The 16,886-nt window shown below is 53.6% G+C and overlaps 1 protein-coding gene across 7 annotated transcripts in view; it reads left to right on the top strand.

Moving 5' to 3' along the window:
* TSPAN15 (tetraspanin 15) overlaps positions 1-16,886 on the top strand; it is an 80,524-nt gene extending 63,638 nt beyond the window's left edge. For 2 of the 7 annotated variants that reach the window (XM_057531264.1, XM_057531262.1), the window contains exons 4-9: positions 7,026-7,121; positions 8,991-9,085; positions 9,691-9,807; positions 14,003-14,050; positions 15,386-15,672; positions 16,065-16,886. In XM_057531264.1, the coding sequence (XP_057387247.1) occupies positions 7,026-7,121; positions 8,991-9,085; positions 9,691-9,807; positions 14,003-14,050; positions 15,386-15,672; positions 16,065-16,252 (831 nt within the window). In that variant the 3' untranslated portion in view covers positions 16,253-16,886. Of the gene's footprint in view, positions 1-7,025; positions 7,122-8,990; positions 9,086-9,690; positions 9,808-14,002; positions 14,051-15,375; positions 15,673-16,064 lie in introns of those variants that run through there. The other 5 variants (XM_057531265.1, XM_057531263.1, XM_007167828.2 and 2 more) reach the window with 5 other exon arrangements.

The following is a 16,886-nucleotide window of genomic DNA, read 5'->3' as shown; positions in this document are numbered from 1 at the left end:
TTTTTTTTAATTTTATTTATTATTTATTTATTATTTATTTTTGGCTGTGTTGGGTCTTCGTTTCTGTGCGAGGGCTTTCTCTAGTTGCGGCAAGCGGGGGCCACTCTTCATCGCGGTGCGCGGGCCTCTCACTATCGCGGCCTCTCCTGTTGTGGAGCACAGGCTCCAGACGCGCAGGCTCAGCAGTTGTGGCTCACGGGCCTAGTTGCTCCGCGGCATGTGGGATCTTCCCAGACCAGGGCTCGAACCCGTGTCCCCTGCATTGGCAGGCAGATTCTCAACCACTGTGCCACCAGGGAAGCCCGAAACTTTTTTGTTTGATGTAGTCCCACTTATTTATTTTTGCTATAGGCGACATTGCCTATATGTTTGATGTCAGATCCAAAAAATCACTGCTAAGACCAATGTCAAGGAGTTTTTCCCTATATTTTCTTCTAGGAGTTCCACAATTTCAGGTCTTATATTTAAGTCTTTCATTCGTTTTGAGTTGATCTTTGTCTATGGTATAAGATAAGGGTCTAATTTCATTCTTTAGCATGTGGATTTCCAGTTTTCTCAACACCATTTATTAAAGAGATTGTCCTTTCCCTGTTGTATATTCTTGGCATCTTTGCTGGAAATTAGTTGACCATATATGTGTGGGTTTATTTCCAGGCTCTCTATTCTGTTCCATTGACCTATGTGTCTATTTTTATGTCAGCACCATACTGTTTTGGTAACTATAACTTTGCAATATTGAAATCATGAAGAGTGATGCCTCCAGCTTTGTTCTTCTTGCTCAAGATTGCTTTGGCTATTGGGGTTTGTTGTGGGTCCATATGAATTTGAGGATTTTTTTTCTATTTCTGTGAAAGATGCCATCTGAATTTTGATAGGGATTGCATTGAATCTGTAGATTGCCTTGTCCCATTGGTTGTCTTCCCAATCTAGTTTTGCTACCTGTTCCTCCCTTTTTCTCTTTTCTACTTTTCAGACCATCTGCTCTGGGCTGGCAGTTCCAGGGTATTGGTTCATTTTTCAGCAGCCTTGAGGGGAGAGAGATGTTTATTCCATTTGCGAATGGAGATGCTTTTTTGTGCAGTCAGCAGGGCTCCTGGCCAGCCCACAGCTTTCCAGAGTTATGAGTGCTTTACTGACTGGAGCCCAGGTCCAGGCCAGGGTTAGCAGCGTCAGTGGTTTAATAAACAATCCCCTAAGTGAACAGCAGTTCTGGTTTCCCAGGTGCTTTCACAAAGGCGGATGACTTATTTTCCAGTGCCGGGTAGGTCAACAGGGGCTGTGACACCACTCCTTGCCAGGGAGAGAACTGAGCTAAGACGAAACCTCCAGGGACCCTTAGTCCTTACAGCTGAGGATACTGTGGGCCTGAGGTCAGGGGTGAGAGTTTCCATTATCCCCAAACCCTGAGGGCACCACGGGGTGAAGTGTGTTCCTTCCCCTTGGATGGGTTGTCCCCTTCATGGGGCCCTGTCAGGGGAAGGTCTCAGTGTGCAACCCAGGAAGGACCTTCACCTTCACGGCTCCCAGTTGTTTGGAGGCTCATGATGGGCTGTGCTGTCATATGATACATAATGATGTATCATATGTCATATGATGCATAATTCAAAAAATTTAAAAATGAGATACTAAACTAAGTGCAGTAAGATCTCCACAATGAAAAACATAGGCCTGGAAAAATCTGGAAGGAAATAGAAATATTAACATATTAATTCATATCTCCTCTGAGAGATGGGACTCTTTTTTTTCCCTAGCTCCCAAATTTTCTTTTTCTTTTTTTATAATCAAGGGGGAAAATACCATATAAAGAAAAATAATGTCCCTGCCGACTGTAATGCCATGCGATTTTGTAAAACGAGAAATGGGCCAACGGTGAGGATAGGGAAGGAGCTGCCTGGCTGTTGATGGTGGCAGAAAGGGGCAGCGTGCGATGGAGGAAGATGTGAGGCACAGTCAAGGTCAGGTTCCAGGAGGAGGTGAGTTCCCAGCTCCAGTTTTTCTTCACCAAGAGGAGAAGACAGATTTCTCTGAATCACAGTGTAACAAGTTCAGTCTCCAGCCCTGCAGGCTACCTCTTAACTCTAAGAATCCACTTGTGGTGACACATGAGGACAAGTCATCAGGCTAATAACTTCACACAGGGTTCTCAGGAAGGTGCACAGACCGTGGCCACTGCCAGGCAGTGAAAGATAAACAGACTCCCGAGTGTAAGGAAGAAACTCTCCACCAACCGCTGCCCCTGGGTGAGGTTTCTGCTGCCAGGCATGACCCAGTAGTTGGACTGAAGCAGCTTTTCTGCTTGTGCAGGGTCGAGTGGCCGTGCGTTGGAGAGCTGGGTGCAGAGCTGGTGGCCCCAAGGGCCCGGGCATTAGAAGCAGAAGAAGTGCAGCACCTTGAACCCCGTGGGGGGCGGAGAACCTGAATGACCGCCACAGCTGTCTGGGTCTCACCGCTCTTGACCTGCCATCACCCCAGCTTGTCCCGAGCCTCTCTGGAGGGTGTCGGGGGTTTTGGAGGTGGGCAGCTCCTGCCCATGTGTTCCCAGCCAGGCAGGGCTGAGCAGGGACAGCCAGAGGGCACTGGGCTGTAGCTGGTACGTCTTTACCCATCCCCGACCTCCTTCGCTCTACCGCCAGAACAGTCAGGGGAGCGACCACTTTCCTGGCCTTGATCAGAGGGTGCTGTGGTCACACCCACCACCAGGCCATGGAATGATGGGCAGCACCCAGCCTGTTTATCATGGCACTGCCACTAGTGGGCTCTGGGTGTGACCATGATTGTCAGGGCAGGGAGAAAGGAGATAGCATGGCCTGCTTGGCTGAGCACCTGAGCATATATATATCCTTCCCACCCAGAAGAAAGTAGAGAAAGTTCTGCACTGATGTGGACATATTCCCACAGCTGGTGCCTCCCACTGTGGGAGTGAGAGCTGGAGCCCCAAACACCTGGGACACCAAAGCATAACCCTCCCGCACCATGGGGATTAATCCTGTGACCTCCAGCCGGGTATTCCAGAGAACCTTGCAGAGTTTGCACCTCTTTCTTTCTCACTCCCTGGGTTCCTCTCAACCCTTGGTTGTCTGATGGGGCCCATCTCAGGGCTGGAGCAGAGGCTGGGGTCTGGAGGCAACGAGGATGAATCCCCACCTTCTGGGGGTACTGAGGGGAGCCCAGAGATGCTGGCTCAGCCCAGGCACTAAGGGAGGAGGGAAGTCCTAGGCTGAGCACCCGCCTCTGCGTTATGAGAGCTGAGCTGCCAGCTATTGGGCCTCCCCAGCATGGGCCTCAGGAGCTGACATGAAGCGATGGAAGCCGGCTGGCAGCCTGTAGGAAACGAGGACAGCCCCGTCCCCAGAGGCCTGGTGGGAGGCTCCGGCTGCCAGCCCTTCCACTCTTGCCTTTCTGCTCCTCGGCCTCCCGTCCTGGGGGAGCTGCTGCCCCACGCCCCCCACCCCTCCAGTTCCTCATTTATTTAGGCTAAAAAAAAAAGGCTTTATTGATATTTAATTCACATGCCATACAATTCACTCATTTAAAGTGTACATTCAGATATGGGCAACCATCACCACTGTCGATTTTAGAACATTTTCATGACCTCCAGAAGAAATCTGACATCCCTTAGCTATTCTCCTCATTCATTTAAAAACTCTCCAAGTGCCTCCACTGAGAGCAGTGATGCAGAGGCTTCAGATATCTTTAAAACTAGATTAAAAGAAAGAACTAGAAAGGGCAGTTCTTTGTAGCTTGAGTCTGGTAGGTTGAACAATGTGCTCTGAAAATCCCATGGCCTTTGATGTTTGCTTACTCTTTGCTTAATTTAGCCCGGGCCACGTGCCTCTGAGGCCATGCCAGCCATTTGTGAAAGGTGGTTTTCTAGTCCTCATTGGCGCTGCCCCTGCTGTGTGACCTGGTTTAGAGCAGGGTGGGGCTGGCACCGGGTGCGTTTGGCCTCTGGACGCAGCAGAGGAAGCCAGAATTCTCTTTTGCCTTCCACGCTCCCACAGGGCACGTCCTCTGAGTGGCTCCCCCAGTCCCTCGGAACGTCGTGGGATATCGCACCGTGCTTTACAGTTAATTAGAGTGAATTAATGACCTGTACGACCTCCACCCCCACAGGAACCACCCAAGCATTCTACATGTCTCCCTGGCGCGGGCACGCACACGCACATGCGCGGTGCCGAAGGCAGTGCACACGTGCGAGAACCAGCACAACCCAAAGAGCTCTGTGGTGGGAACTGGGGGCAGCTGCCGCCCGTGGAGGCTGGGGCCATCTGTTCCTCCTGTCCATCCCGAGAGGCCTCCAGCGGGGCCTCCCTTCCCCACAGGGCTCCGGTTCAGCTAGCCAGATGGCAGGCCTGATTTGCACAATGAGGGCTCTTTTGGAGTCCGTGCCTTTGGAAAATGCTCAGAGACTGAGGTGGTTTGGGGAGAGAGGTCAGGGCTGCTCACCAAAGAGGGAGGGAGAGCCTTTCCCCTTTGGGCCACTGAGCGTCCCCTCTGCCGCCTGTCTTCCTGCCTGCCCTGGGCCTCCTGCCCTCATCCCACCCTGTTTCCTAACAGCATGTGACCCAGTGGGAGGGCTGAGGGGTGAGCCGCTGGAGGGGCTGGGAGGTGGCCAGTGGGCTGGGGTAGGTGGACCGGGACGGTCTGCAGTGCCTTGAGAGTGGAAGGAAGCCACCCCGCCTCCCGTGAGTGTGGCCCTAGACATGTCCCTGACCTTGGACATCAGCCCCTGCACCTCAGTTCAGCCAAGGGCCCCTTACACCATGCCATTTAATGCTGCGAGCTCATTCCCTTGCCCTACCCTGGGTGACAGACTGACCCTGCCTGGTGTCCTGTTTGCTTCGACACCCCCAACCATGCTCCAGCTGGCTGGCCTGTCCCTTCGTCACCCAGAGGAGCAGGTACCCAAGGTCGGAAAGGCTGCAGGACCTGGGGGCCTCTGGGAAGGGTGGCCTGAGGCCAGGCAGCTTCCTGCTCTGCCCAGGTCGAGTGGCCAGCAAGCAGCTCTTCCACTGAGCCCCTGCCCTGGGATCCAGTGCCAGACCTGGGCAGGGCTGAGGGCTGGTGACTGCAGAGCCTCTCACATGGGAAGGGGGCTGGCCCTGTGCCTCCCGAGGCCTGCAGCTCCCAGGTCTGCTCCTGAGCGGCTGATTGTCATCAGCAGAGGGTTTTCCTTCTGACCACAGAGATAGGTTTCCCTGAGCCAGTCTCCTTTGTCACCTTGGCTTTGAGCAGTGTGTGAATTTCAGGAAGAAGGCGGCTGTCACATCCTTCATTCCTCTCTTTTTGATACTGAAGATGGTTTGGGGAGATGGCCCCAATCTGAACCTTGGGTTCTTATCTTGGCTTCTATTTTTTTTTTTTTTCTGTTTTCCATATTAACTTTAATAACTGGTAACACATGACCTTTTATGAGTCTAAGATTGTTAATATTGTTTCTCATTTTACAGAGGAGTTACCTTGGATAACCTATCCCCACACAGAGTTTTTTTTTGTTTTTAATTTTTATTGGAGTACATAGTTGATTTACAATGTTGTGTTTCTGGTGTAAAGCAAAGTGAATCAATTTTACATATACTTATCTTGGCTTCTTAAAGTGTATCAGGCCGGGAGTTTGACGCTTTGGTTCCAGCATCTCTCTGCCAGTGATCAGCAGGGTGACCTTGGACACGTCACATCACCTCTTTGGGCTGCAGGGTGTTTGTGAGGGGTCCCAGGCTAGGGCCCAGCTCTTGGACAAGACTTATGGCCTTAATTTCTTCTGGGATCAGCCATTTTCCACTGATGACGTAATGGGTATGAAGTGATACCATAGGGTATGTGTCTCCTGGAAAAAGAAGGACCTATCATAATAACAGCAGGACTTACTACGTGCCTGGCATCCTGCTGAGCACTTTTGTAGATTTAGTTTATTTGAATCTCCAACCTCTCCCAGGCAGAGGATTCTCCCCCACCCCCAGCCCCCATTCTGTAGGGGAAGAAATGGGGGCCCGGAAGTTGAATGAAGTGCCTGAGGCCTGCGTGGCTGCAGGGAGTGTTCTTGACCATGAAGCTTGACAGCCCCTCGCAGCCTAGTGTTTGAGCTTCAGAGCTCGAAGGTGTCTTAAACATAGGCCTGCAGGGTTGGTTCACAAGTGGGAAACTGAGGCCCAGAGAGGAGGAGTAGCTGTGATGGGGCCTGCAGTCCCAGGCTGGGGCCTGGAACCCAGGGCCCTGTTGTCCCCATGTACCCTGAGGGCGCCTCCCCTGGGAATCGTCCGGCTCCAGAGCTGAGAATGCACCCTTTGTGCCAGCACAATCTCTGATGATACACGGGCCTCCCTGCTCTGAAAGCCCTGATTATCGCTGCGAGTGTGGAGTTGGGCTGCCCACGCTCCCGCCCCATCCCTTCCTGCTGTGGGGCCTTTTGTGCTCCTGGATCCCAGTACAACAGCCGGGCTGTTGATCCAGAAGGCCCAGTGTGACTGGGAGAGGGCGGCCTGCCAGCGCCCTTCCCGGTGGGGATTGTCCCAGCCCGAGAGGGAGGTGGGCCCTGTCATCTCCCTGCAGTGACAGAGAGAGGCCTGGAGGAGAGTCAGGAGACCTGGTTTCCAGTCCTGGCCGGGCCCCTAACCAGAGTTGAGACCTGCTCGGTGATCTGGGGAGAATCAAGCTCCCTCTCTGGGCCTCCTTATCTGTAAAACAAGAGCTTGGATAGGAGAGAAGAGTGGAGAGGAGGCCTGGAGGGCAAAGGGAAGGTTCCAGCACAGGCCTGTCTTTGGTAGTAGAAGGAGCACCAGGCCAGGAACCTGGGCAGCTGAGTCCCAGCCCTGGCCTGGGTGGGTTGTTTGATCTGTAAAGGAATGGGGTGCACCATTCCTGCATCCAACGGGCACTGGGGGCATGGAAGGGGTGCTTTGTGCAGGTAGGGACAGGGGCCAGCTGGGCATGTGGGCACTCTGGTTCAATCCCCACTTTTGGGAAATCTCGGGTGGGACTCTGGGGATGTGTGCTCTTCTTCCTTTGTAATTTCTCTGTCTAAATAGACCATCGACTTTCTGAATGACAACATTCGAAGAGGAATCGAGAACTACTATGACGATCTGGACTTCAAAAACATCATGGACTTTGTTCAGAAGGAGGTGAGCCAGGCGCTTTGGGTCAGACCTCCGCCTCCCATGCCCTTTGTCCCCTACTGGGGACCCTGCTCAAGAGGGTGGGGGTGAGGGTCACATGGCTTATCCATTCCCAAAGCAGGTGGCTGGCCAAGTTGGGAGGCAAGGGTGGGCCATGGACGGCCGCCAAGGGTAGGGATGCCAGGGCCTGACCTTCTCAACCAGCTCTCTACCCGTGTGCTTCGCCCACAATATACTTGCCCTACCTGTTCCTCTCCAGGTACACGGACCCTCCCCTCCTGGAAAAAAAAAAGAACAAGGTCAGGGGTAGCTACAAGCCACCTGGCAGTGTCTCAGGGTGCACCTCTCCAGTGGATAAAGATCCTCCTTCTTTGAGGTGGGAGTGACCTCCAAGCCACCCAGTCCAAAGTTCCCTCTGCCAAGACCCTTTAGTGACGGGGAGCTCACTGCCTTGCCAAGTCAAGGACAGCCCCGACGGGGAGAGAGCTCTTCCCCGATTCCATTTCCCCCTGCATGGGGGAACAGAACAAGACTTCTCCTTTTCCTCGATGACACTTCTTTGAATGTTATGATTGTCATTTGGGGATGTCATCCCTCTTCCCAAGGTCCACCCAAACCTGTGGGTGTAATAATAATAGCAGTTGCAGGGCAAGCTGCTGCCCTCGGGGGCTTCTACACATCAATCTCACTTAGTCCTGAGCCTCAGCTTCCTCATCTGCCTCAAGGGGATACTAATGGTCCCTTCCTCTTGGCGTCATTGTGAGATTGCCTTGACCTATTTCAGAGGTGGTTAGAGCAGTGCCAGGCAAGTGATGAGACTTAGGTCAGTGTCAGCTGCAGTGACCGTCATCCTCACGTCCTACTAGGTGAGGACAAGCAGAGTTTGAGGGCCGAGGGCCCACTCAGCCCTGGCAGCGCTTCTTTGGACATGACCTTGGGGGCGTCAGCTGGCCTGATCCCTGTGCTAGCCCTCAGTGGGGACCAACATCTCACCGCACCCAGGGCCACCCGTAGTGGCCACACCCTTGGCTCAGGCCTTCGATGTAGTCACAACAGGTGCAGCCTCTGGGAGGCCCTTCTTTGCCAGGGATGTGCCTGCCAGCTCTGGCCATCAAGTGGAGCAAAATGCTTTTATTGGAACCAATCTTCAGCTGGCTTGCAAGTTTCATTTCTTCCAGGGTGGAATGGCAGGATGACTCATGCTCATTGGGCACCCTGCTTGGTGCTGAATGCCTCATGCATGGCTTCCCTTTGTAATTCTCAGCTCAGCTGTGCAAAGCTGGCATTGCTTTTCCTGCTTTACAGTTGAGGGTCTGAGGCCCAGAGAGGCTCATTGACTTGCCCAAAGTCACACAGCATGGAGTGGTAGTGTGAGGATTTGAACTCTGGCCTGATGGCAAAGCAAATGCCCTTTGCACTGTACCCCAAAGAGGCACTTCCAGATCCCTCAAACTGATAACCTAAAAATCTCTATGAGGACTCTAAAAGGGTATCTGCTTTGTGTTTTTACTAAGACCTTGGACCATATCACTCCCCTGGTTAAACCCTGCAGTGACTTTCCATCACTCAGAATACCATCCCAGCTCCCTGCTTGTTCTGGCTGACAAGGCTTTCATGGTCTGGCCTCATGTCCTCCATTCTTGATGGCTCTGCTCCAGACATGCCTGCTGCTGAAATATAACTACCTCGTCTCTGCGTGGGGTCTTTGCATGTCTTGACCGGCTTTTTCCTGTTGTTCATGTTTCAGATTAAATGCCATCTCCTCAGGCCTTTCCCGACCTCCCCGCTCCTTCCCCTGTTTGCCGTATCCCTGGTACCCAGCACTACCTCACTGCCCTTTTCACAACGGTGATTCCTCTCTGTCTCCCTCTGCAGATGTGTCCCATATGGGCAGGGCTGTGGTGCTTTTGCTCCCCCTTGTCTCTCTGGCACACAGAACAATGCCCGGCACGCACCAGCATCTCAGTGGAGTAACTGCTTCCCCCAGGCGTTGGCATCTGTATAGGGGGAGATGCAGGGAGGGGCTAAGCTAAGGAGAAAATGATGCCAGCTGTGCCATCGCTTCAGTCCTGAGCCCAGGCCAGGGTGTGAGGTGTGTGCCCCTTTGCTAAGGGCAGGACAGGCAGAGCTGGGGCAGGTGAGGAGAAGGTCAGTGTGGTTCAGGGACCCCTGGGTTGGGGGGCTTCCCTAGAATCCTAGTCTCTGGGACCTTAAAGGTCAGCTCCTCGGGTTGAGCGCCTGCCCTGGGGATGTGAAGATGGAGTCCAGTTGTCAAGGAAGGACGCTCCCTCCAGTGTTTAGTCACCACCCCGCTATCCCACCAAAAAGCTACCCAGCCTTGGCTTTGCATGCCTCTCCAGTGACGGGGTGCTCACTACCTACTGGGCAGCCATGCCGCTTTTGACGAGCTCTGACCCGGCAACGGATGCCTCATTTGCTCCCTGTAGCTCCCCCTACCAGGGTGACCCCCATCATAAATCACATCGTCCATCCCCTGGCAGGACCCCTCCCTGCTGTCTGCCTGGGGCCCCCGGCGGTGATGGCAGCTCTCTTCCCCGCTTGCTTCCTCCCTCAGTTTAAGTGCTGTGGTGGAGAAGACTACCGAGATTGGAGCAAAAACCAGTACCACGACTGCAATGCCCCCGGACCCCTGGCCTGCGGGGTGCCCTACACCTGCTGCTTCAGAAACACGGTACCCACTGCTCCTGGGGGTTCCCGGCTGGTCAAACGCTTCTCTCACCTTTCAGAACAGGGGTGGTGGGGATGGTTGGGTGCGGCAGGCAGGAGGTGGTGGTCATTGTCAAGGCTTCATGAGCCTCGAGGGCTACTAAAGGGGGTGAATCTGGGGGGGGGGCGGGGAAGTCTTGTCTTATTAGTAGCGGTCGTTAACATCTACTGAGCACTTACCATGTGCTGGCCTTTTCTAGGTTCTTTAGTTGTATTGACTCATTTAATCCTTTCAACAACCTGTGAGGTAGGTACTGTTATTTCACCCACTGTACAGATGAGAAAATTGAGGAACCAAAAGGTTAGGTGCTTTGCCCAAGGTTGATGGGGCTGGGATGAAATTCAGGCAGCCATCATCAGAGCTGCACCCTGGACTCCTGTGCAAGCCAGGCGAGGAGTAGGAGAGGGTCCAGGCCGGGGGGCTTAGCAGGGTGGCCGGCTTGACAGCCGTAGCGAGAGGACCAGAGCAGGGCCTGAATTTTGGGCATTGCTGGTGGACTTTGGGCTTGACGTCCTGGTGACCATCAGCAACAGGGCATTTGGAAGGGGTCTGGTGATGTAACCGTCAGCCTCCGCCTCTCCCCAGTGGGATCCTCGCAGCTCTATTGCCTCCTTGGCCACTTGGGAGGCTGCCCTGTGCTGTCACTGCTAATAAATGAGAGGCTTGGTCAATCCTCTGTTTGACTAATGTGTCCAAAAACTGCATGGTTTCTGGGTTGGAATGAGGCAGAGAGCTTTGCAATTACACCCTGAAGAGTCATGGAAAATTTCTCTTCTGATGCTCCACCATTCTGTGCCCACTTCCAGATTCTGTAAACCGAGCAGCTGCTGGTAGGGGTGGGGGCCTCACCCAGTGAGTCAGGGAGCCAGTGCCAAGTGCGTTAGCCCTAAAAAGGCTGGGCCAGGAGGGGAGGCTTGTTTGGAAATTGTAGCTGCCATTTTAGGGTAGCTTGCTGTGCAAGCGGAGTGCTGGGGAAGAGCGCGGGTTTTTTAGGGAGGCCTATGGGGGTGACCCTGAACTTCATCACCCAAGGCAGTGGCACCTGAAGGTCCAGGTTGAGATGTGGAAGCCCAACTTGTATTCATTCATTCATTCAACAAGTATTTATTGAAGACCTGCCAGATATGGTTCTACATTCTGAGGATACAGAAAACACACAGAGAACTTTTGCCTGCATGGAGCTGACATTCTTTCTAGTGGGTAAAACTGACAAGCAAAATAAATAAGTAAAAGAGATAGTATGCTAGAAGATGATAAATGCTAAGGAGAAAAATAAAGCAGGGGCATGGAGGATTGTAATTTTAGATACTGAGAAGGTACGTTCTCAGTAAAACTCTGAAGGAAGTGAGGGAGTGAGCCATGTGTATCTGGGGATGGGAATTCCTGGTAGAACAGCAAGTGCAAAGGCCCTGAGGTGGGAGTTGCCCTGGTGAGTTTGAGAAACAGTGCAGAGACCAGTGTGGCTGGAGCAGAGTGAGTGTGGGGGAGGAGAGTGGCAGACAAAGTCAGGGAGGTCATGGGTGCCCTGATGGCCATGGTCAGGACTTAGGTTCCCTTGAGTGACAAGCAGTCAAGTGACAGGGCTTTAGTAGCTGAGTAGCAGATCTTACTTAGGCTTTACCAGGACCACCCTCCTGTCTGCTGTGGGAGCAGAGGTGACGTGGGGAGTCTGGTTAGGGGCTAGTGCAGTGGTCCAGGTGTCACAGCTAAGGCTGTCCGGGAAGTGGGCTCTGACATGCTGGTTAGTGCGCAGGAGGCTTAGTAGGAGGTGTGCTCAGGATTGACACCTGTAAGGGAGGTGACGGAAGCTGGGCTGGGCAGAGGGAGAGGCTGAGCAATGATGCAGGCTCAATGGGGGCCTCAGCTGCCTCTCCGGGAATGTCCTGGGATGATCCTTCAGAGTTGTCCCATACTGGGGCAAGGGGAACAGGTCTTCATACCTCCACATGCACCAGGCATTACATGAGGAGTGTCCCACCCGGAAGGGACTTGCTGGCTTGTTCAGCAGAGAAGCAGAACAAGTAGGATGTGTGTGTGTGTGTAAAGAGATTTATTATAGGAAACTGACTCACAGAATTATGGAGGCAGGCAAGTCCCAAGATCTGCAGGGTGAGTCGGCAAGCGAGAGCCAATGGTTTAGTTCCAGTCTGAGAACCGGGAGAGCTGATGGTGTAGTTCCTGTTTTAAGGCTGGCAGGCTCAAGGCCCAGGAAGACCCAATGTTTCGGTTCAGGTCTGAAGTCAGGCAGGAAGAATTCTCCCTTACTCAGGGGAAGGGCAGCCCTTTTGTTCTATTCAGGCCATTGACTGATTGGATGAGGCCCACCCACGTTAGGGAGGGCAATCTGCTTTACTCAGGCTACTGATTTAAATGTTAATCTCATTAAAAAACCACCCAGAATTAATGTTTGCATAGATATCTAGGTGCGTCACCCCAGGGCCTAGAGAAGAGTTCTGGGCTCTAGGGTTAGGGAGGCCTCTGCTGCTGTATGTGTGTTCCCTGAGGGCAGGAGCTGTGGTTCTACCTCCAGGGCTGGAAGCACACTGAAGAGTAAGTTTATTCTTGTCACCTTCTTACATACCATATAGTTTACTTATTTATTATGTTCATTGTCTATCTCCCTCCCTAGAATAAAAGTTCCATGAAGGCAAGGACCCTTTTTTGTTCTTCTATATTCCCAACGCCTAGAACAGAGAATGGTACATAATGAGCGCTCAGTATTTGTTCAGTAATGACTGAATGAATGAACAAATGGGGTAGGAAGCACCTGCTCCCATCATGCCCTCGAGCACTTGCTCCCCAGGCCTGACCTTCTCCCTGGGGGTTATGTTCTTGGCCTAGAGGGGCCACAAATGCCAACCGACATGAAGTGGATGCTCGGTGTTTTGGGGTCTGAGGGCACCTGGGTGACAGTCTAGACTGAGGGAGGTTATTTTTTCCACACATCAGGCCCTGACATTTAGACTGATCTAGATGACGTCTGAGGTTCAACCCACTCTTTTGGAAAGAGAGTAGACAGCCCTCCTTGCCTTCCATGGGCTGGGATTGTGTCCAAAGTCACTCCAGCCAGCGTGTCTGTGTTCTGCCATGTGCCCAGCCCTGGGATAAGCCCTTTATGTGTATATCTCACTTTATATTCAAAACAGCCCCGTGGGGTACATTCTCAGATCACCATTGCTTTATGAAAGAGACCAGGGAAGCTATTCATTCATTCATTCATTCATTCATTCAACAAATCCTTACTGAGTGCCTGCATGTGCCATTCCCTCAGCAGCCCACCTAAGGTTGGTCACAGAGCTCCTAAGTGGCAGAGCAGGACCTGGACCAGGCAACGTGATGCCAGAGACCACACTGGCCACTCTGCTGTCCTGCATTACTGCTGGAACCTGTGGCACCCTGGTCCCACAGCAGCTTTCACTTAGATGTGAAGGGATGGGACCGGGACATCGAGCTTTCTCTCACCTTCTAGAAAATAGAGGAAACTACACAAGGGCTCAGGCAGTGATGGGCAGTGCCCCTGCCAGTCCTGTGATATAGGTCTGCTGGGAAGAGATTTGATGGGTCTAGGGCCGACCACAGCTTCCCCTGCACCTAGATGAGTCAGCCGCTGGGAGTTCCTGAGAGCAGCTCTCTTCCCAGGAAGGAGGCTGGGCGGCCCTTCCACTGGTGGGTGGCTGTCTGCAGGAGCAGGGAAGTGTGGTCAGAGGCCTGGCTTTGCCCTCAGGTAAACCCCAGCTGGCCGGGGCCCTGGCTGTGGTCTGGGATTTTCTTTCATAAGAGCCAGCGTAGTGGGAGTGGCCCAGCCCTGACCTCAGACAACGCATAATCATATCAGCAAAGCTTGAGCTCCGGGGCGGCTGCAGTGGAGGAGCCTGGGGCAGTGCCCTTTCCTCTGGGTTCCTAGGCTGCCGCGGGTGGGGCAGTGGGCCTCCCACCGAAGCGCCGCGCAACTGGCCTTCCTGCCTGTCCTCCCTGTGCATTTCTTGGAGGCGGGAGGTTAAGATGCAGACTTGAGCCAGGCTGCCGGGGTGGGAATCTCAGCTCCATCCATACTGGACAGTGCAACTCTCTGCGCACTATAAAATGGGGGTCAGGGGGAATACATGTCTTCTACGGTAAACACTATGTAAGTGTTAGCTAATACACATTTCTGTTTCAGACAGAAGTTGTCAACACCATGTGTGGCTACAGAACTATTGACAAGGAGGTAACGTCTTTGAAATCTCTTTCCTCCAGAAGGGTTGCCCTTCCTGTCCCATCTCCGGGGTGATCAGAGGGGCTACCAGGGGTGAGGCTCCTCGCTGCTGAGACTTCCCAACATTCCTGGCTGTGAAAAGGAGCCAGGGACTGCCCAGGTTTTCTGCCCTACCCAGAACAGGAGGACTCGGGGAGCCAAGAATCCCCCCAGGCTGGGAAAGGCTGGCTGCCAGGGTGTGCCGAGCACCTAAAGTGTGAGGCCACCGAGGCCACCGTGCCCTTGCCAGTGCCCCCGGCATGTCCCTGTGCCTGGCCGCACTCAGCAGCAGCCTGCCTCTGCCCTTGGAGCTGCCCATTTGCAGACGACACACACTCAGCCTGGGACCCAGGGGTCCCTTGAGGAAGAGAGCCTCTGCAAGGTCCCTCCTGACTCAGCTTCCTGGGCATTTCTCCTGGACTTGGAGACAAGCTGGGGTGGTGCCGAGAAGGGAGCTAAAAATGATGGCGACTTGAGATGCCGCTGAGCAGTGGTTCTCAAAGTGAGGTCCCCAGACCAGCAGCAACAGCAGCGCCTTCCCCCCAGCCCCCCGCCCCGGGAACCCGTTAGAAACGGGCATTCTTGGGGTGGCGCCAGCAGGTGATTCTGACACACGTTTAACATGCAGAGCCACAGACCAGCAGTGGTTCTCCAGCCATCAAACCCAATGGCCAGTTTTTATATTAAACACTTGGTAATGCCCTATTTATTATTCCAAAATGAAATTCACAGATAATATAACCTACCTACACACGTAATTCCAAAACAAGTAACATAATGATTTGAGATAAAAGGAGAAATAAGATAAAACAATTTACAACCATATACCATATTTCAACATGTACATGCTCAGGCACTAGACAGAAAAAGCGAAATGGTTGAGTGTTTACACTGCCAGGGGCTTCTGATACTTGGGAGGGGTGTTGTGTGGACCACTTGCATTACCATGGGCGTATTTTTGCCATTGACATGATTTTTCAAAATGGTGAACAATTCTTGATGAAGTTGCAAACAAAATAAAGTATAATAATTCCTTAGTTTATCTAATATTCTTTCTACAGAATTCAGTGCATAGTAAAAACATGCAGAAAACACTTTGGTTTTTATGTCCCTGGAGCTAGGCTTTGGGCTCAGATAATTATGGATGGGTTTTCACCCATCCAGATGCCCAGGGGACATCTAAGAGGCAGGTAGTCTGGGAAGTTGTCCGTGGAGTAGGATTGCCCAGAGCTCTACAGTCCCTCAGCCCCCAACCCCAATCGCAGTGATAACCAGAAGTGCCACCACAATGTCCGCAGTGCTCTCTAGGGAACGGTACCGCCTGCTGAGACCCAGTGACCTAGAGCCACCTTCTCATCACATTGTATACGAGAAACTGAGGCCCAGAGAGGCTGAGGGACTCGCCTGGACCTGGGGTGAGTGGCAGAGTTGGGACCAGGGCTCCCAGGCGAGTGCTCAGCCAGACTCCTCCCCGGCAGCGCCTCAGCGTGCAGAACGTCATCTACGTGCGGGGCTGCACCAACGCCGTGCTCATCTGGTTCATGGACAACTACACCATCATGGCGGGCCTCCTGCTAGGCATCCTGCTCCCTCAGGTGTGCTGGTCCCGCCTCCACCAGGGAGGGGAGCTGGAGGTGGGGATGGGGTGGGCAGGCTGCGGCTTCAAATGATGTGTGGCTTGGTGATTGCAGAGTGCAGAGTAGGCACAAAGGGCTGCGGTGAAGAGGGCTCTTGGACCAGCCACCTGGGCTCACCCTGGGAGGGCTGGAGGGCTGCAAGGAGGGGGTGAATGGCCTAGAAAGTGAGTGACATAGCTGGGGTGGGGGGGGGGGAATAGGAATCGCAGAATGGAGGGTCTCTGGGATTTCCTGGCAGGGGCAGAGGAGGGCCCGGGCTGGGGCCATTGGGGTAGTGGGGGCTAGGGACTGCCGGAGAGGGCCACCCAGATGGCCAGCGGGCTCTCACCCGCCCTGCCCTTTCTCCTCAGTTCCTGGGGGTGCTGCTGACATTCCTGTACATCACCCGGGTGGAGGACATCATCATGGAGCACTCTGTCACCGACGGACTCCTGGGCCCCGGCACCAAACCCAGCGTGGAGGCAGCAGGCACGGGGTGCTGCATGTGCTACCCCAATTAGGGCTGTGGCCTGGGGCGGCAGCTCCAGAAGGACCGTGACAGGACAGCTCTGCCCAGGCCACGTCGTGCGGGCCGGATAGGACTGTGGCCCCTCTCTCCACATTCGGCGCTGACCAAAGCCCCGGCTGTGTTTGCTCAGGGCTCCCAGGCCTCCGTCTGTCTTGGGGGGCGGAGCCCCTCCCCAGTGGTGGAATTCTGTGCGTGCCCACCCTGCTGGGCGTGGGGAACAGGGCACCCCTCCTCCAGGTTCCGGCTGCTGGGGAAGGGGGAGCTTGGCGCGGGGCTCCAGACCCATTTCATTTCTGGTAGTGCCTTGGCCGTGGTGTTTGTGCCCCTTTGAGGGCAGTTTTGTAGTGATTTGTAATCAGGGAGGGAGGAGAGCCTGTGTGCCCCGAGGTGAAGGAGCAGAGGGGAGGGGTGCAGCCCCCAGGCCCCAGTCCTTCGGCCTCACCCCTGAGGCCACGTTGGGCCCGTTTCTCAGCCTCCCGGGTACCTTGAGCCCTCCACAGGGCTGCTGCTTTGTTGATCCTGTTTTGTACCTGATTTTTATAACATTCATTTTGTACACAGTTAACAGGAGTTTCCGACTAATCAAAGCTAGCTGTTCCCCCCATTCCTCTTCCCCTACCAAGCCAGTTTATTAACCAGACAATAAAGACATGATTTTTTTTTT

This window comes from Balaenoptera acutorostrata, chromosome 16 (genome assembly GCF_949987535.1).
Source record: "Balaenoptera acutorostrata chromosome 16, mBalAcu1.1, whole genome shotgun sequence".
In the NCBI taxonomy this organism is placed as follows: domain Eukaryota; kingdom Metazoa; phylum Chordata; class Mammalia; order Artiodactyla; family Balaenopteridae; genus Balaenoptera; species Balaenoptera acutorostrata.
The sequence above is the reverse complement of the archived record's forward strand: the minus strand, read 5'-3'. Positions and strand labels throughout refer to the sequence as shown.